Source organism: Xenopus tropicalis, chromosome 1 (genome assembly GCF_000004195.4).
Source record: "Xenopus tropicalis strain Nigerian chromosome 1, UCB_Xtro_10.0, whole genome shotgun sequence".
Lineage (NCBI taxonomy): Eukaryota > Metazoa > Chordata > Amphibia > Anura > Pipidae > Xenopus > Xenopus tropicalis.
Window position 1 is genome coordinate 157,548,597 of NC_030677.2, and position 21,957 is coordinate 157,570,553.

General features: G+C 36.5%; 1 protein-coding gene across 4 annotated transcripts in view; it reads right to left on the reverse strand.

Moving 5' to 3' along the window:
- The window catches only part of adgrd1 (adhesion G protein-coupled receptor D1), a 271,121-nt gene that overhangs the window by 111,582 nt on the left and 137,582 nt on the right, over positions 1-21,957 (reverse strand). For all 4 annotated transcript variants that reach the window (XM_002931898.5, XM_031892498.1, XM_012969246.3 and 1 more), the window contains 2 exons: positions 10,714-10,787; positions 6,653-6,776 (listed from right to left, as the gene is read on the reverse strand). In XM_002931898.5, coding sequence (XP_002931944.3) covers positions 6,653-6,776; positions 10,714-10,787 — 198 coding nt within the window. The remainder of the gene's footprint in view (positions 1-6,652; positions 6,777-10,713; positions 10,788-21,957) is intronic.

A 21,957-nucleotide genomic window follows, 5' to 3' on the forward strand; every position in this document is an offset into this window, starting at 1 on the left:
GGAAAAGAAGGGGTTAATGAGATAAATGCTAGTGTGCAGGGTCGGACTGGGCCGCCGGGACACCGGTAAAAATCCCGGTGGGCCCCGGCCTTAGTGGGCCCCGGCAGCCCAGTCCGACCCTTGCCGGCGCTCCCCCAACTGACTGTTCCTCCCCGGACGCGTTCAATTTATACGCGCTCGGGGAGGACGTCGGGTGGGGGCCCTGCAGGGGGGGTTAGGGGCACCCCACCAGTACAACCCTGCTAGTGTGGCTGGTTGTAGGGCAGGTAGAGCAATTGGTGACCAGAATCAGGGCAAGGTTCGGGGGCAGGGGTTTGTAGGGAGTTCTAATTAAAGGGACAGTATACCCTCTATTTCATCTTTGGTTCAACAAATAGGGGTTGTCCTGAACAAAGTTTTTACCTATTGATATAAAATATCTATAGTTTTTGTTATGAATTACACTAAACAGGGCAAATTATAAAATTAAAATTAAAGTACTTTGTAATTCTTGGTCCCAATAAGCTCAGTCAAAGAAAACAGTAAAGCTCTGGATTACAGAAAGGCCTTCTCCCACTGACTACATTATAAGCAAATAATTCAAATTTTTAAAAATCATTTATTTTTTCTCTGTAATAATAAAGAAGTATCTTGTACGTAATCCTAAAATATAATTAATCATTACTTGAGGCTAGGAGGGACCTCATTTAATTAAGAAAATCATGGAAAATATTTTCTTAATAACTGTACATGCATTATTCTCTTAATGTTATATTTCAGTCTGGAAGCAGAGCAGGGGTGTTTTAGCCCTAGCATCGCCCAGGGGCAGCCTAGGGGATGCCGCTTCCCAACCCTTGCCCCTCCATGCTTAGTTTTTTTGCATTGGAGGGGGGCCGCATCACTAGTGCAGGGAGCGCAATAGCACTCTCTGCACTAAAGGAGCTGAAATTTTGATTTTCGGCTCTTTAAGTTACCAGGAGAGGCTTTTTGCCACCCCCGGTAACTTCAGTGGTGCTGCCGCCTGAGGCAAGTCTCTCAGCTTACCTCATTGCAGCAGCACCCCTAAAGCAGAGTATGATTTTGGAAGAAAACTATAATGGTACAGGCCTACTACAGTTCCAAATACTTTTTTTTTTATTCTACCGTCTTTTCATAGGCAAGAAGCCAAAGAACTGTGTTCTTCATTACAAATGGAGAATAGCTTTTATATAAGTTAACAGCTAGCAGAAATTAACAGGGTGGTTGATATAATTTCACTGATTCTTAATTCATTTATACTGTTAATGGCAGAGTCTCTAATTTTCCAGAAAATATGTATTTTTTCCAAGCAGGAATAGACCAGCTTTATGTTCACTAGGGAAATGTTTGCACATCTGTGATGCTGTCTCCTGAGTATAGTTAATATTCCTCTAGGGAGATCAGACCCAGAACTGAACCACCATTATTAGCATACAGCAGCTTGAAATAGCAAATGATTCCCTGTTAATATATGTGTGTATGATGACTGACGTGTTTATTTGTAGATATAAGATAAACTTTATTACTCACTCAACCTGCCCTGCTATCAAAACCCCCCAGAGCACTTGCATGTGAATCTACAGATCAGTACACTGCTTCTTCAAGAAGGCTCACCTTAATGGTAATGTAGATACCGTAGTTCTGTTCTGCTTTCAGCAGTAACAAAGGTGAAAAAAAGACAATATCATGTTTATATTGCCAGAAATCTGCCGATTTTATGGTGGTGCGAAAATAACCCCTGCACAAACTTCTTCAAATAACTCCCAATTAAACAAGCAGGTGAACACAAAGGGCAATAACTTTTGAAAACCCCTATAGTTAAATGAAAGCCTGCCGGCTATGAGTTAGAATCTATGAGTTAGAATCTTGTCCCAAGAGTCCACAACACAAACTTCCATTGTGAAAGACTTCTTTAAATTCATTTGAGAACCATGCTATCTCAATACAAGCAAAGACAAAAATCTAATTTATGGGCATTCCTTTATAACTTGCCAAAATATGAACTATACAGGTATATTCCATTTACAAGGTGTTTGTATTCTCTTTTATTGGATTTTTTTCTATAATTTGTCTCTTTTTTTTAAATCGCTGGTGGGATGGAATACGCGGCGCCACTAGTCTCCCCAAAATACCATCCCACCGGCGAGTATGTAAATCGCCGATGGGATGGTATTTTGGGGAGACTAGTCGCCCACGACAAGGCAACTAGTCTCCCCGTCTGCCACAGCCCTAAAATATCCAGGACTATAGTTATCTCCTGGACAATAATAATGTTTGTGTAAGTAATTACAGTTTCATATATATGTGCTCATACTGTATTTAACAAAAAAAAGAGCATTTTGCTGCACAAATTTTACTTTTTTGACTGAAAAGGAAGTTGCCTTCAGAGGAAACTTCTGCGATTTTTGGGGGGTATAAGTATACATATTTATTGTATTTATTTTAATCCATGTAATTCCTTTGCTTACTTTTAAACATTTTAAGATTGTACAGTGCTGCGTATCCTTGCACTGCTTTATAAACAGAGGTATGCATATACTGTACATACATTGCTTCGGGGAAAATGCTGTTCTTCATGTCTTAATGGCTAACCCTTTATATTTTATTATTTTCTTCTTTTCTGTGTGAAAAACATGCCCTGCTATCTATCTATAATGTCTTTTAACATATTTGTAAAGAGTTTTGTCACTTCACAAAAATCTCTACTCCAGTGAAAACAAACCCAACTTTGATAGTCTTTACTCATACAATGCAAACTTAGTAGCCTCTATTAATTGTCATACTCTCAGCTACCCCCGTTTCTCAAGTGTATTATGTACAGAATACATATTCAGTTTTTTATGTGGATGCCCCTATAAAATACAGTCAGTGTTATTTGCATAGGACCATGGTTAGAAAATTGTTAACTGTACAGGAATGATCTTTTTGTATCTATATTTGAGTGCTGGAGACTGGTTGGATAAGTGGATTTATTCAAACTATTATAGGGTAATCCAAAGTGTTAAACCTAAGGGCCATGGCCCATTGGGAGATTAGTCGCCCAAGGATAAATCTCAACTACCACAGTGGAAAAGCATACACACCACACGCTTTGTTTTCTGAAGTTGCACAAAGTTTCCTCCTGCAGAAAACTTTGCACAATTTCAGAAAACAAAGCGGCATGTACTGTATGCCTTCCCAATGCCGATTCACTTTATTGCCAGTGGGAAGACATTTCAGGAAGATTAGTTGACCACAGTAGCCAAGATTTAACCGCAGATTTAACCCCGTGGGCCTTCACCCTTTCAATGGCAAAAGCCTGTGGCTCAACTGTAAAAACTGGCTATTGCTACAGATGGTGTTAAAACATGGTAGCTAGTAATATGATTCTTTGACAGTGATAGTTCCATAAACAATACAGGTGAGCCTCATGAGCATTTTTTACAATGCATTAGATAATATGACCCACTACATGTAAATATTTGCAGAACTACTTTATGAAAAAAAGAAAACACAGCATCTGAATAGAATTAAAAGATGCATTTCCTCATGTTTGTGTTCCTTGCCATGAATACCATAGCACCTTTTTATCATGAGGATATATAGAACATATGAATAAAAAGGCACTGACCGCCAATAAATAGCTGCTGCTGTAGAAAAACAAAATAATCAAATAAAGAAGAACAGTGACAGGCTAGAAATGCTAACTATCTGTATTTTTAGAACTATAATTGGAAGATATGTGTTCCTTGATGCAGGGTGTTTAGTGCCACAAATTACTTTTATTATTGAAACCATTTGCTGTTACATTGCAATAGTTCTATATTTTAACATACAAAAAAGAATAAAGATCCAGTATCTTTTTTTAAAACAGTATACTGAGGCCCAAACAGCATAGTACCATTATGACTACAAGGAGTCATAAATGTAAGAATAATAGATGGTATTTGTTACTTTCATTGCTTCCGGTTTTATGTGCCAGTCGAGGTCTTTACATGGAACTGGTACATAAATAACATTTTACTGTAGATATAAAATGTGTAACAAGGTCAGATCCTTATGCTGGCATTTCAGAAAGGTCTCCTATAATGTCAGCTGTTTCCCTAAGGATTTCAAGTGTTGGCACAGTATTGAGGCAGGGAAACCAAACCAAAAGTCTGTTAATATCATTAAATGATTAGTAGAGAAAATGACAAAATGGTTGCAATAAACTTAGAAAATAAAAAAAAATCTTTTAGTTACAGAAATCCATGATAAAAACACACAATTTTTGAACAGCTTCAAATAAGAACTTGGATACACACATACACACAAATTTGTATTGGGCAACCATGTCCTAATGTCCTCTCTCTATCTCCCTCTCTCTTTCTCTCTCTCTCTCTCTCTCTCTCTCTCTCTCTCTCTCTCTCTCTCTCTCTCTCTCTATCTATATATATATATATATATATATATATATATATACTGTATATATGACTATATTCATATAGGGGCTATTTTTATATAATTTGGTTATTTTACAGTTATTTTACAGTTATTTTACGGTAAATAGTATTATTATCAGTCCCTGGGCAGACTTAGTGCCTTTTATTACATATGGTGTTTATTGTCTAAATATTGAATAAAAAAATCACACATTCCAAGAGCTTAAAAATGATTCATAAAGATCTCAATACACATTCCCTGAAACTGACCCCTAGATTAAATGCACATATACTACATGTGGGTAAAGGCACACTATGTATTTTTGCACCTACGGTTTTTACACTTGTATTGAACGGTTTTCTCTGGAAATTAGCGTAACTGACCTGTGCCTTAACTATTTAACAATTATGACAGATTTGATGGTTTGAAAACTAAGCCTTTCCCTTCTGAAAACTCGCATAGATACTAGTGTAGCAAGTTTTCTGAACATTCGCATTTTATGGCTAATTTTCTGCCTCATCTTGGACCAAATAGCGATGTAACATTATAGATTAACAAAAACATTTATTTTACTTTTAATTTTTATAATTTTAACACTATTTTCAGTATACATTTACAGTCTACAGGAAAAACATCAGAGGATGGAATGTACACAAAAGTCAAAATTTGACCAAAAATGAGTACAAATCTCTAAATCTACTTCACCATAACCCCTACTTTGCTTTTTAAGCTAACCATAAAATCTGATACTTAAATAGCCAAGAAATTAGATGTATACCTGCAAACCTACTCCTCATGTATTTAGAGAATAAATCAGAACATTTTTGGGGAGAGACTGTGAAATCGTTTAGTGTTAGTTCCCATAACATGCAAATATGTTAGTATTTTTAGTCACATGCTGTATCTATTTTTACAGTTGTTGTTGAGAAATTAGTAAGGCTCTGTCCCAGCATTATAACTGCATGTTGAGACAAATAATATTGCTAACAATATGGTGAAACTAGACATAGCGGCATCTGATTCTGGTACTGTGGAAAGTTCATCCCACAGCATACTGAAACCATCAAAGAGCCAACAGGCAATTGTTTTATAGCCCATGATGCTCAGAGCATAAGCCTGTTTAATATTCTTCTAATCTTGGGAATAACACTAGCTTGATGGTTTTGAATCATGGGGATATTTTGTTTAATAAAAGGACATTTTTATTTCTCACTTTCACAGATTATACTTTTAACATATGTTATCAGAGCACACTCTCTGAATCTGGAAGAAAGCCCAAGAATATTAGTGGCATCTCCATGGAAACCAGCTGGTCTTTCCCAGTAGGGTCAGGAAAATGTATTTAAAGCCTCCTTGTGAAAAATGACAGTAGGTGGAACTGAGGGCCAAGTCACTTGAAATGTTACTCATCAGAAAGATAACTTTGGCTCTCATTATGCTACTTGAGGAGACATCTTGAAAATCAAAGGCATAAAACATTAAAAAGATCACATATCACAATAACAGTATATGATATCCTAGACAGGAAACTTAAACCAAGGCTGCGCATCTCTTACATTTGTGCCTTCTCACAAAGTTTTGAGATAAAATATTTTCTTTTAATTAAATATATCTTAATGAATGACATAAGGACGTGGGTATATCAAAGGCAGGAATTTGCAAAACAAACTAAGCCACACAGGAAGAGAATAAGTAAAAGCATAAACACCAGGCACTTACTAAAGAGTGATAAAACGCCACTCAGGTCATGGTATTTCGGAAAATCAATACATTTTATTTATGTTAAAATTAGTTTTCTATTTATTTTGCAATGTTTTGGTAGTATCCGTCTTCATGCTATGTCCTGAATTTATATAATTTGTAATTATGCAATATATCTATATAATTCTCACAGCCACCATACGCCATTATAAATAAGGGGGTCTTGTATTAAAATCACTAGGCAGTGTTCAGTTTGCTATGATCATTCTCCTATGATGGGAGGTCCTTCAGTGATTATGTCTAATTATGAACTAATTTGCTAGATAAGAACTGCTTTCGTTTGAGGCAAAACAGAAATCTGTAAATCAATAAATAATTTTTTCTTTAAAGTAATATTGACTTGAAAAAGTACTCTTCAGAATATTAATGTACATAAAAACGTTACCTATAGGTCATGCTGACAATGTTATGATTTTCAGGTTTGATTTTCAGTGTCTGTATCTCTTTACATATCAAAATCAAGAGGGATAATTTACATTATGGTTTTTCTTACCTTAAATGGAACCACCTGCATCAGAATAGCAAAATTGGTAAGATGATTGCAACGACAGACGGAGTAATTCCAGTTGCCTTCAACACGAACACAGCCTTCGTTGGACCATATACCAGAGCCCGAACTGAAAAAGGATAGCCCAAAATGCACAGAAGGTTAGCAAATCTATTTCTCAATCAATCTGTCAGTTTACAAGCCAGTGTTTTGTATTGGTAGACCATATAGTGATAGGTAGTGCTGTGTCTGTGTTTCCAGGCTTTATTGAACATTGGCTGCTATCACCAGCATGAATGGAAGTTTGATTCCTCCAAATATGAGGGTTGTTTGGGTGGTCAGTCATGCCAATTTTACTATTCTTTGTAAATGTGAGGCCCCACCAGTTATTCAATTGCCCTGGATGAAAATGGTGGCTGAAAACTACTGGTTGTTTTTTTCTGGCTACTATAAAAATCTAATTTTAATCTTTAGCGATTACATTCCCTTACCCCTTACCCGATAAGTAATTGGTTCAGATTTTAGACAGTAATGTAAGAAAAATAAAATATGTATTCTATAGGCCCAATAGACCAGGTATGTCTTTGTTAGACAAGAGATAAAAGATAGCTAAACATAACAGAACTGTTAAAAAATATACAGTAGTAAAAAGCATAATAGGACTCTAGAAAGTGGGAGTAATGTCCATGGAAGCTTTCAGCCCAACATATGCAGGTGTGAGTTTTCCAGGCTTTTCCCATTCAGATGAATAGTTACATAGTTACATAGTTACATAGGGTTGAAAAAAGACCATTGTCCATCAAGTTCAACACATCCGAGTAAACCCAGCACACAACCTATACTAACCAATCTATACACTCACATACATAAACTATATATATACAACCAGTAATACTAACTGTAGATATTAGTATCACAATAGCCCTGGATATTCTGCTTGTTCAAAAACTCATCCAGGCCCCTCTTAAAGGCATTAACAGAGTCTGCCATTACCACATCACTAGGAAGGGCATTCCACAGCCTCACTGCCCTCACCGTGAAAAACCACCTACGCTGCTTCAAATGGATAGGAGCGCCTGAAGGTGATCAGAGGCATTCTAGGATTGCTTTGCCTCCAATAAGGATTTATTATATCTAGGTTAGGATCAGGTACAAGATACTGTTTTACATTTACAGAGAAAAAAGAAATAATTTTCAAAAATTAGAAATATTTATTTACGTATAATGGAGTCTATGAGAGATGGCCTTTCCGTAATTTAGAACTTTCTGGATAATGGGTTTCTGGATAACGGATCCCATAAATGTACTTTGTTAAGTAAGAGGCCTATTTCGAAGATCTCTGCAGTCTAACATGAATTGCAATTTTCAGAAAAACAAATGCTGGAAAGATTATATATAGGAAAATGTCGACTCCTACAGTGGATTTGAGAATATATACAAAATGTGTTGTTTTTTGTAGCTTACTAAAAAAACCTACAGAGTGCACTTTTTGTTAAGTTTGCTGTACCTGTCCTTTAAAATCAGTATATATTCGGGTGGCCACTCTGGGATGCCAAAAGCAGCGGCTGATAAAGCTCAGCCTGATGGCCAGCTAGTGCAATCATTAGGGATCATACCTATTTCCTATTCTAGGGGGCTGATTTACTAAGACACAAATTCGAATCCGAATTAGAAAAATTCAGATTGGAAAACGAACATTTCGCGACTTTTTTGTATTTTTTGCGATTTTTTCGGCCCCCTTACGACTTTTCGGAAATTGTCGTGACTTTTTCGTAGCCATTACGACTTGCGCGAAAAAACACAAGTTTTTCGTAGCCATTACGATTCACTCGTATCTTGTCGCGACTTTTTCGTATTGAGCGCTCGTAAGCGGCGGGCGAAACTTTCAGACAGCATGATTTTGGAAGCCTCCCATAGGACTCAATGGCACCCTGCAGCTCCAACCTGGCCAAAGAAAAGTCACCATACTGAAGCTTGAATGAATCCGAATGTTTCGTACTCGGCGTGAAAGCTGCGAAAAAGGCGCGACTTTTCACACAAGTTTTAACGCTATGAAAAAATCGCCAGATTTTGCGCAACATTCGGAATGGCAACGAAAAAGTCGCGATAATTTTCCGAAAAATCCCCAAATACCGATCATTACGAAAAAAACGCAATCGGACGCATTCGGCCCGTTCGTGGGTAAGTAAATGTGCCCCTAGATGTTCTAGTTTTATTTGCTACCCTAGATATTCTTAGAACTATGACTGAAAAACTGATATACTGATATTTTCTTATAGCCGAAAACTTGAGCTAAGGTAGGGCATGATCAAAGCTTGGACAGAAATAGTGCAACAATCAGTAGGGTGGAGTCCTAGCCATAATATCCCATTATAAAAATGTAACTATAACATTTTTTTGTTAATTTCAGTCTATTTAATTTAGTTGTAGTACATTATATCAAGGGTAAAGTACAATATTTTAGTTTGAAATATGTAGCTCTGATATAGTCATTTTCCTAAGAGTTATTTTTCTGTAGATATTATTTTAATAAAGTTTAATAATTATGCTTACAGAATAAAGTGTTACTTTAAAAATTCTAATTTGTCTTTAAGTTTTGTTTAACTTAGTATCCAGAGAGAAGGGAAGATAGTCAAAAAATGTTGCCTTCGTATTATATAATTGCGAATTACATTTGTGTGATTAGCTGATGCAAAACTAAGTCTTTATAAACAAGCCATTTATGATTCACTCTTTGTAATGCAGCCATATACTATATTATGCCAAGTACTGAAATTGCTGGCAGTGCTTTATGCTGCAGGAGAGGTATGGGATTCCAACAAGTTGGAATGTCCTTCTGCATATTTTTGTATTTGTAATGCAAAGGGTTTAATATTGACAATGAGTTGGAATGGTTGGGAAGTTACTGTATTCCAAATGTCATAATAATAGTATCACATTTCCATATATAATTTTTACTAAAACAGAATTAATTTTATAGAAAAACACATTAGACAATCCACTCATTCCAAAGTACTGCTCAAATAGACGCATTAACTGACAGAAAAGGCTGTTAAAATAACTTTTGACTTTTGATGTCTTCAGAAAATGGATTATATAACATGCAATAGTTTTAAGCTTGTGCTTTTAGGAAGCTGACCAAGCCATCAGCTAAGTTATTAGAGGTTAAAGAAAGCTACTTTTCAGCAATTCTGGCTTACTCCTACTGTATGTTCAGTCATTCTCTTAGCAGCAGGGTGGGAGTTATGGAACTCGGTCTTTTTTAATTTTTTTCTTTTGACATTAAAGACCGTTTAAAGATATTTCAATTAACTAGGGATGCAACAAATCCAGGATTCAGTTCACAATTAAGCCAGATCCTAGGACTTTTTTAATTAGGTTCAGCCGAACAATTAGGGGCATGTTTATTACTTACCAAGCACCAGTCTCTGGATAATCGATGCCAGAAAACACCAGTGAATTCCTTATCTCACTTGCTTTTTTTGGGGGCACTATTTTTCTTTCTTTTAAAAATTCCATGGCTCAATTTTTTTTCCAAAAATAAATATCCAGGTTTTAGGTGGGTTATTGTGCCCACTTGCAACTTTTTTTGCATAATTGTTTCTAGACACAGCTTTATGGTCTCTGTCAAGAAAGACTATAAGCAAATTTAAAAAGGTGGTGTAATATGTGGTGAAGAATGTCTAGCTACTGTCCTGCCTATTAGCATTGCAATCATCCTGTAAAAAGTAGGATATTTATAAAGCTGAGACACAGCGGTGAAGCCAAGAATATGCATGTGTTGTAAAATTGTATACAAATTAGTTAGTAAATGAAGATAGTAAAATTGGGTAAATTCTGCAAGTTTTGTACTATTACTACCAATCCCTTTGCATAAATGTTTATTTAATTTATTTGACATTGTTCTCACTTATTCAGGTGTCAAAATGTGGCATAAGTAACTAAACCATACTTTTAAAATAGGCGCCTCTATGCTTTTGCATTCATAAGTTATCCGAAGAGGAAGCCTGTGTTTTTTAAAAATGTAAGCATTTGTAATTCAGTTCTTGATTGATAGCTACACATACCTGAAGTTTAGGAAGGCACAGTACATATAGACTTTGTTACTGTCATTCACGGCTTCAGCGTAAAGTTTAGGGGTCTAAAAAATATAAAAAGAAAGACAGTTTATTTCTCATGCTACCAATATTTCATACACCTTTTGTTTTGTTTTAATAGGATAAGTCATTTAAATCAACGGAAATTTACAAGATAGTCTTATTATCATAGTCTTTGTTGTTATTTATTTGTATGCATTGGCTTGTGCCAACTCTGCCAAACAACAACACTGCAAAGCAAGTTACATCAGGGGAGAACGTTTTCATTTAAAAATATTGATCTGCAATCGTTTCCTATTAACAGAAGCTATGAAGGGACTCTCCATAGAGAGCAAATTGGCTTTTGTTTAAATAATATGTTTCTCTGGTTTAACTGAGCATGAAAGTTCATCTGTGAGCTGCTTGTGATTATGCTCCTGCCATTGATTTTATGACAACGGCACCTGCAAGCTTTATGTAATGCTTTTCAGAAGCTGCCATGCTAAGAAAAACTTGTTTTAGTCCATTAAGACTCCACAGATGAGTGGACAGGGATAGGCTTTGAAATACACAATGGCTAAATTAGTCATGGTCATCACAATCAATAAATATCTTGCATGCTCCATTTGTACTGAAGTTTGAAGTTGCCAGATTTTGGTTTACCTACAGTTTGTCTGACATTCTAAATTTGGAAACTTTATTACATGCACATGGGTGAACATAAAACATTTAGGCACTATAAACGTATTAATTTTTAAACCATGGCAAAGAACTATAATCTTACAAAAATAAAAAGGAGATGAGTGATCCATTAACATTTGATCGAGCTATTCCTTTTGCATTCCTTTTTGTTAACTGGTAATTTTCTAATGGTCTGGCTGTGAATGGTCTGTTGCTCTAAATGACTGCCGGTTGATTCTAATATCATGGTGGGTACCAATGGAGACACAGCAAAAAAAAGTGAGATACATCTAATTAGAATAAAGATATTTCTTCTATTTAATTCTTGTATTTATCTTAGAAAGCCACACTTTTCCATGTGAATTTTTATTGTCTATGACCAGGGGTAGGGAACCTATGGCTCGGGAGCTAAATGTGGCTCTTTTGATGGCTGCATCTGGCTCGCTGCCAAATCTTTAATAAAAAAAATAATGGGGAGTGTGGCCTGTGCTCGGCGGATAGAAGACGTGTTCTAAACCTTGCCCCTGCACTCGGTGGATAGAACACGTCTTCTATCCGCTGAGCCCAGACCACGCCCTCCTCTGCATCGCATCCACATCCGGCATCCTTGGGACCCACCCTACCTTGCCCCGCAGCATCCGCGGCCAAACATATTGTATGGCTCTCATGGAATTACATTTTAAAATATGTGGTGTTTATGGCTCTCTCAGCCAAAAAGGTTCCCGACCCCTGTCTATGACCATGTCATTAATCATGGTTGAGACTTCAGATACTAGCTGCTTGGTGTATATAGAGGTCCGTTTTCAAACTCTGAGTATACTTGAGTATATCAGAAAAGGGTTACATCTATTAAACAGCAAGATTGTATGCCCTTAATATCAGCTCCAACTGTGGGCTGGGTGAACGTCTGTAAAATAAGAAGATAAATATTTACTTAGATCAAACTCTCTTGTTTCAGAGAGTTTATTGATAGACAAACTGATGAGCTGACTGAAGGCTGTTGTAAAGGGAATACTTCCACAAAAACTATTATCATTAAATGAGATTGTATTTTGTGGAAGTATTGCCCTTATGTGCATCTGCACCTAAACACAATTGGCAGTAATGTTGATTTTTTTATACCCTGTCACATTAGGATGCCGAGAAGCCACAGTACATGATCATAACAGAAAAAACGAATAACATGATTTCCTCTAAACAATTTGCTCTGAGCAGCTGTTGTATTAAGACAAGATGTAAAAACAGATAAAAAGAACTGGGAACATTACATTTTCCTGATAATACTACTTGTGTTTCTGTACTTAATTAACCCTTAATCTTTTGGCATACACCTGTGAAAACATCAGACAAGCAATGAAACAACATTTACAACAGTTAGATGCATTACAGAAAACAAAATCATCCCTCCCAAGCGCATTTATATATGCATGGTAAGAGTTATCGTTGCTAATAAAGCATTTTAAAATAAATGTACTCCTGGCAAATTACAATGGTCAATAATACTTAGCCTTGTAAATGCTGGCTGTTATAGTAGAAGATACAATGCAGCCATGTAACTTTTAGGTGAGGGATAGAATACAGAAAAAGTAATATTCAATACTGATTTATGCTTTTTAATGTCAAAGAATATTTATCTCTTAACTAAAAACCATTCACGTACACCATTAATACTACAGGTATAGGATCCCTTATCCAGAAACCCATTATCCAGAAAGTTCCGAATTATGGAAAGCCCATCTCCCATAGACTCAATTATGAGCAAGAAATTCTAATTTTTAAAAATGATTTCCTTTTTCTCTGTAGTAATAAAACAGTACCTTGTAATTGATCCCAACTAAGATATTACATTACATTATTACATTACATTAACATTTATTTATAAAGCGCCAACATATTCCGCAGCGCTGTACAATAAGTGGGTTACATACACTGGACATACAGAGTAACATATAAAGCAATCAGTAACCGATACAAGAGGTGAAGAGGGCCCTGCCCAAAAGAGCTTACAATTAATCCTTATTGGAAGCTAAACAATCCTATTGGGTTTAAATGATGCTTAAATTATTTTTTGTAGACTTAAGGTATGGAGATCCAAATTATGGAAAGAACCGTTATCCGGAAAACCCCAGGTCCCAAGCATTCTGGATAACAGGTCCTATACCTGTACTAAAACATATGGAATTGGTTATTTTAAATATATTGAGTACTCTTGGGTATTACTGAGTAAATATTGCACCCCACTGCAATATTACATATTCTCATAAGAACCAATTATAACTGATGACATCACTAGCACCTTTAATTAAGGATATCATTAAAGGATCATGGCTCTTGTGTAATATCCCAGTATATAGATATATAGATATTTTTTCTTTACAAAATCCATATGAAAATCTTATAAGCCATGTGAGTGTGGATTTTCTTTGCAATATTGGAATATATCGATAGATAGATAGATAGAACAGATAGATAGATGATAGATAGATAGATAGATAGATAGATAGATAGATGATAGATAGATAGATAGATAGATAGAAAGATGATAGATAGATAGATAGATAGATAGATAGATAGATGATAGATGATAGATAGATAGATAGATATACAAATATTCATATTATTTTACAGATATTAAATGTCATTTATGTGAATTTTTTTGTGTGTGAGCAGTTTTTCATTTGCATAAATTCAATATAGCTTTTGGAACTCACCAATGCGTTTAGGGAGCCATTTACCAGTGAAGAAAAGATTGTGCTTTATATACAAAAAATGTTGTTTTTGTACCAAAATGATATGCCACCTTTAAGCAAAATGTGCAATTAAAATTTTCAAGGTGATTACATTGCAAAATGTACATTTTTATTCTTATTTATGAAATATGTTTTCTGTTTTTTACTTTTTTACATTTAGTTAGATCCTTGCAGCAAACTGTGCATTTTGCCAGTTTGCATAACTATTAAAGGAATAGTAACATAAAAAAATTAAAGTGTTTTAAAGTAATAAAGTAATTAAAATATAATGTGCTGTTGCTCTGCAAAAAAATGGTGTTTTAGCTACAGAAAAGGTACTATATAATTAAGCTGCTGTGTAGCCATGGGGGCAGCCATTCAAGCTGGAAAAAAGGAGAAAAGGCACAGGTTACATAGCAGATAACTAGTAGATAAGCCCCATATAATGGGGGTTTGTCTGTTATCTGCTAAGTAACCTGTGCCTTTTCTCCTTTGAATGACTGCCCCCGGGGCTACACAACAGCTATTTATATAAACTATAGTAGTCTTTCTGAGGCAAACACACCAGTTGTAGCAATGCAGGGCAACTGTACATTATATTGTAATTACTTTTATACACTTTCATTTTTTGGTATTACTGTTCCTTTAAAGGGGTTGTTCACCTCTGTACAACAAACAAATCTATGTTCACCTCTGTAGAACTACAAATCTAACAGTTTTGTAATTGTTTAATATACATAGTTTGATATTCACCTCAGAATAATCCCACTACTGATCCTTCACTTTTGCACACCCAAATGTGTAGGGTGCATAGGTGTGACTGAGCATGGAACTGGGGGTAAACATTCATGGTAAATTTTTATGATTCTCACTGTGTTACAGAATACTCTTATGTAATGCAGCTCTGTATAGTATATTGTAAAATTAAATAAAATGCTTCTTGTATTCAGTTACTGCTTCATTTTCTATTTAACACAGTCCCAAAGAATTGTGGTTACAGGCTTATAGCAGAACATGCTTGGTGCTGATCCAATTACTTCAGTAGATATGACACTTCCAACTGCAAAGTCATTGCCAGGGGTGAATGAGGCAAACAAAGGGGAAATGACTTAATCAAAGGCCATATAAATATAATGAAAACCATTTAAGTGACATGTTTGCTTCTTTATGAAGAGTGAAATTAGCACTCTGGGATAGGTCAGATAGGAAAAGAGTAGAAAAAGCTAAACTGACATTCTGACAAACTTTCATTGTGAGAATTAACAGTATATGACTTAAAATTGGCATTGTTTAAATAATAAACTGTAGATTATATTATTCATTGTCAAAGAATGTCAAATCAAAATGTATCCTCCAGTTACATCAAGGGGTTAAACCAATTCTGTATTTGGAACTATTTTACAAAGTCAACTCCTTACACAATTTGTCAGTAAATGAGGGGAAGCAGTGCCTTTCCTAACACATTTATTTGTCTAATCGTTAATTTCGTATTTCAGTGTGCAGTTTTGCTTGCTAATAAGTCATTTACGAGCCCGTTATGAACTCAGCCTGTTTAGAATCCATTCACTCGTGACAAATGTTATAATTCTGGAATTGAGGCTGCATTATGGATTTATGGTTTTGCTTTTTTTGCTTGTTATTGTTATTTTTTTACATTGTTAGGGTGTTTCTGTATCAGAGAGCTTTGTTCCCAGGAGACCATAGACCACCCAAGAAGAAGCAAAGAGTGCCATAGCTAATGCCAGCACTGATTTAAGAGTGCAGAGCAGATCCAAACACATGCAGGCACTTGGGACATCCTATCCTTATGCAGTCCTTTGTCACTCAGTTTAGCTGTGAATATGAGAACTCCCTGTAGAATGGGTGGACTTAGCTAGAGAGCAGTGTGCCAAGAAAACATATAAGCAAAGGCATTGGGATTTTATACTGCAGTTATATGTCAGAACTTGAGATCCACCCTCATGAATACCATATTTTAATAGAATAATACACTTAAACCTTTGCTAGCATAAATCATTTATTAAGGCCATTATTTTGGACAGAGTACACTGATTAGGGGTTTAAAAAAGGTAGTCAAAGACCTGCTGTTGTGTTTTTATAGGCCTGTCTGCCAAAAGTCAGAGAAAAGAAAAATAAAAAAAAAAATCCAGTCTCGCTATTTACATATTTGGCAGCTTAAACCTGGTGAGCTTTTATATTAGTCAATGGGAGGGAGATGTATTTTTAACATTCAAGCAATTTTTTTTCTATTCATTTAAATAGTTGCATATGTTAAAATTAATGGAACAATGCAATTTTTATCACAGCTGAGTTTTTCACTTGAATTTGTTGCAGAATTTTTTTCCAATTGAAAAAAAAAGCCAAACAATGGGATTGGGTTTTAATTATTTTTTTTCTCCATAATTATTTTCTATAAAACATAAATTAATAAATCTGCCTTCCCATAACATGTGTGAATAAAGGTAATTTATTAGGGCGAAACTTTCTTCTTTAGACTTTGTTTAAATGGCCCCCTTGTGTCCAAAAAATGCTGCTAAAATTTAATTAGTTTGTAAACTTTGCCTCCAGTCCTATAACTAAATTGGACTAATCTGCAAGGCAGGGGAGAAGCTGGCTACACTAATCTTGCTCCCAGTGGATCCATATTGGCAATAAACATCCTATTTTATATGAGAATTTTTCTTGCTATAGTCCTATAGAAAGCCATGAATCATTATTTGACCCCTGTTTATTTTCCTGTGTCGCGAGTCTTTTTCGGCGATTTCCCGAAATCGGCCCGCCGCGTCTGCCATCCCACCGGCGACTTACATGTTCGCCGGTGGGATGGCAGGGGGAAGGCAACTCGGGGAGATTAGTCGCCCGCGAACAGGGAGTTTTGCCGCGGGCGACTAATCTCCCCGTGTGCCAAAACCCTAAGAACTAATACAATCTTATTCTACAAGGCTTATCTGTTATCTGCTATGTAAACACTTGCACCATAGCCAAATGTTCCCATTTCCACCATGGCTACACCCAACATATATAATTAAACTGTAGCAGCGCTGAAGCAAATGCACAGTTTTTACTAGTGCAGGGTAAGGGCTCTGGTACACGGGGAAATTAGTCGCCCGCGACAAATCTCCCTTGTTGCAGGCGACTAATCTCCCCGATATGACATCCCACCATGAAAATGCCTCTTGAGGCAACTTCCGCAAATCGCGCTGCCACCGATGTAATATCGGGGAGATTAGTCGCCCGCAAAAAGGGAGATTTGTCACGGGCGACTAATCTCCCCGTGTACCAGAGCCCTAACAGTTAATTGTTATATTTAGCCTGTCAGATGTAGAGTATTCTCTCTCAGTTTTTAGCTGGTGGAGAACTTGAAAATGGCTATGCAGTCATGTCATTTGCTTTAATGGAAGTACCTTTGAATGATTTCAAGTCAAAATCCACCCATGACCAGCTGTAACAGGTGTATTTTCATCAAAGCAAATGACAGACAACAGATGGGTCCAGACACTTATCCCCCTATCTAAAAAATGCTGGCGGAGAATACATCATATTTGCAGTATATGCAGTTCCAGACGGGCAAAGGGGTGGAGTGCAAGCACACAGGTGGGGAGAGTTGGAGGAGCAGGTCGTTGGGGGCTGTAGCTGGGGAGTGGGGAGAGTGGGAGGAGTGGGCCAGCGGGGGTCGCACTGGGAAGCTGACCCAGTCTGACCCTGCCATGCAAATGTGTTAGTAATTACTTTGTACATTTTTTAAGGTTCAAGCATATACCACTTATATACAGTATATGTATGATGTATTTGAAACCACCATATAAGCATTACATTCTATTTGTTCTTTTCCTTACAGTCAGCATTGCTGATCTTTTTCTGTCCACCAACAATATCACAAAAATGTCTTTTTAGAAAGAGAAAATTGTAATCCATTTACAGAGATAGATCCTTTGATCATGACTTTGTATGTCAAATTCCTGTCGTTAAGCAAGGGCAAGACTACTGATTTTTGCAAGAGAAGAAATATATAGTCACACGAGCACCAGGAAGTGTGCTTTTCCCTTGCAAGCCAAAAATATGAATACAACTTCTACAAAATGCACTTTTCATAATTTTTATGATATTTTAAATCTACCAAGATGTATTGTTTCATTGTTTTGCTAGGCATTTTTACTTAGCCCACTCAATAAATGAATTACAGTTACAGCAAAAGATCTTTTTATGTAGAAAACTGTTTCATTTTATATAGGCTTTAAAGGGGACCTGTCGCCATACGAAATAACTCCAAATTCTTTAATATCATGTTGGTTGAGCAAAATAAACTTTGTTTACACTATATAGATGGTATAAATTGTGTTTCATTCAGTCTTGGAACTATTCAATCACAGCAAGCAGGCAGCTGCCATTTTGTGGACACTGTTAGTAAGGCAAGCTTTGCATCCATACCCATGCACTGGCTACATCATTAGGTGATGGGGAGGGAGGGGAAAAGTGAGAAGTGCAGAGGAAGTGCTGAATGGAAAGCTAAAGGTATTGTCTGCCCCGCCTCTATGCATTAGGCATAAAGGCGGGGCAAGCAATATATGATTGACAGCTGAGATTTTTAAATGCCTAATGGATAAGGATGTGTTAATAAAAAAAATGAATTTAGGTTTCATGTTTAATTTGAAAAGGACTTTTATTATACAGTTTTTTATGTCTGGGTGGCAGGTCCCCTTTAAGAGCATGATACACTGCATTTATGTAGGCAATGGGTCAGGGATAGAACTAGAGATATACAGCAGAAGTACTTGTATAAGGTGAAACTAAGTGGGGGGTGGCACATACAGAATACAGATTTCCCAAGTTATGGGTCCTCTTGTAACAGTTTCTGACTGACTGACTGACTGACTGATATGATATGATATGAATGAGTGAACTGATATGGTTGGATCATGGAGTGAGTAATGAAAGCCACCCTTGCCCTGGGGACCAAAGCTCCTTGGCCTGGCTCTGCAGTGGGTTTTAGTCTGCTAAGGTCTGAGTGCGCTTTATAAAATCTACCCACTAGTTAACAAATGGGACCCTTCTTAAATTAGGGCTGTGTTCAGGGTTTTGCTTGCAATAATGTATGTAGGAAGTCTTAACAGGTGTTTGCAACTACAATAGCTCCAAGAATACCAGCTTCCTTTCTCAACAACTGGGATAAAGATATGTTACTTAACACCTAATTGGCTAATTGAATTAAACCTATTCTTGCTATTTCAAATGTCTGCTTAAAACTATGCATCATATTCTTTCTAGAAATGGTGGGAGATTTGCATTAATGGTCCCGTGAACTAATTTCATTACAGCTAATGTTTAATAAATGACAAACTTGAAAGTATAATTGCAAATAAAATTAAAATGGACCTACCTAATATTTAATCAGTAACAAGCAGACACAGAGGTTAAGTGATTCCTAAATGCTTTTCACTGACTCATCAATCTTTTACAGTTCAAAAAGGTTTATGTATTAAGTATCAATCAGTTTAGTTATAATATAATCATAGAGCTGCAGTACAGCTTTTACAGATGGGCTCACTGATAGAGATGACAATGACAGATAATTATGGAATGATAAAATAATTAAACGGTCAGAGGCAAAAGTTAAAGATTAGATAAAGGGTGTGGAAACCTTTTGGATACGTGGGAACTAAGGGCTCTGGCACATGGGGGAGATTAGTCGCCCGCGATAAAACTCCCTGTTCGCGGGCGACTAATCTCCCCGAGTTGCCTACCCCTGCCATCCCACCGGCGAACGTGTAAGTCGCAGGCGGGATGGCAGACGCGCCGGGGCAATTTCAGGGAATCGCCGAAAAAGACTCGTGAGTCTTTTTCGGCGATTTGCGCGAAATCGCGCCGCCGCGTCTGCCATCCCGCCGGCGACTTACATGTTCGCCGGTGGGATGGCAGGGGTAGGCAACTCGGGGAGATTAGTCGCCCGCGAACAGGGAGTTAATCGCGGGCGACTAATCTCCCCCGTGTGCCAGAGCCCTAAGTGATGCTGAAAATTAGAACTTTTTTAGAGACAATCTGTAATACTGAAGCCTCCATAAAGTATGGAATACCTGGCATTAAGCCAATGGCACATGGCTTTGTTTGCATTTTATATTTTAAACTGTAGATTAATAACAAAAAGTGAAATTCCTTTTAAGTGAATTTACCTCCATGAAAGCCTGGGTACGTACAGTACATATATAAAGACTGGAGATAGAGTCATTCTACTATAGAAGGCTCCATATATTTAAAAATAAAATTCCTTTGTACCATCATTTCTCCAGCTGCTTTGCACATGAATGAAATACTAATTTGTAAATAAAACGCAGAACTATTTGTCCTTAACAAAATAATTTAAACTATGCTTAACCTTTGTTTATCTGCCAAAAGAATTAGGGTTTTCCAAGTCCCATGTGCCAGATTCCACAAAAGACTGCTTGAAATTCTTTTCAAAAGATTAAGTCTGACATTTCTGGCACAGAGCTGTTATATTGAGTGACAGTGCATGTTTACACAAAATTGAGTTTGTGAGGTTTTATGTTTGTTTTTTATTCTCCCGTCATCATCATCAATCCAGAAGCTTTCTTTTTCCCCTCCTACAGTTATATCATAATGGCATATGCCCATCTTCCAATTGTATTGAGTGTTTAAAATGTACCAAATGTATTTGGAACCCAGCTATTTGAAGGTAAGTGAAAAATTAACAGGTTGTGCTGTTATACTGAGATTAGCAAGGCCATTTGCCTATATTTTTGCATGATATGGACAATGCTATCCTAAGACTGCTGCCTTTATTTATTTTATTTCTATTCAAAGCAATACTGCAATGTGAACATATATGTACACCTAAAACAATATGCCATGTTTAGTTCATTAGCTCTTCACTGAAAAAAAGTATTTGTTAAATATATGTTAAATATCTATAGCAACTTTTTTATTTGCTTATGATAATACACTGTGTCCCTTTCCACTTATATGATTGCAGTTGTCCATGTAGAAGAACTATGCATGCTCTGTGGTCCTTATCTTAATGAGAAATGGTAACTTTAATAATTGGGCAGATAATAAAAGGAAAAGGGATATCATATGCATTTGTTTGTTTTCCCCCTCCTGCACACACACTTTTTCCTTGTGTGAACAAATTATCAGATTGCTCTGGTGTGATATAAGAAAACAATGACTCAAGCTGGCCATATACACAAAGAGATTTATGAAGCAGTTAATATAAAAAATAATAATAAGGGAGCTAACAGTGACTTTTTTATGAAGAATACCACGCATGAACGCATGAACGACAAGACCTCATTCTTCTTTACAAGCTTTGTACTAACAGGACTGTGCCAAAGCAACATGCAACAACTCGTCTGTATTCATTGTTTCAGTGCAATCCCATTGGTACAATCCCTGTAGAGAAGAATGGGGTCTTCTAAATCATATGTTCTTTTATAGTGGAAAAGAATAATCTGGTCCTGGTGGGCAAGGTGGGTTGTAGACAGCAGTGTCCCTCAATGTTGCCTGCTGGTAGGTTCAAGATGTTTACCATTAAGCAGTGATTAAATGTTGAGTAGATAGAACAATAAACAAAAAGAGAAAGATTTGTGGGTCAGAAAGAAATATCCTCTGACTGCCCATGCATGGTAAGATGTTGGTCAGTAGAAAGTTATCACTTGGCACAATTGTACTGCGGGGTTTTTTGCAGTCTGTATATATATTACTATTTGGTTAAAAGCCGAAATGACCATTGTTTGACCAAGGATCATTTGAGAAATTACTTTGTACATCCTTTGTACCAGGTATCTTTTCCAATCATTTTATCATTCCTACT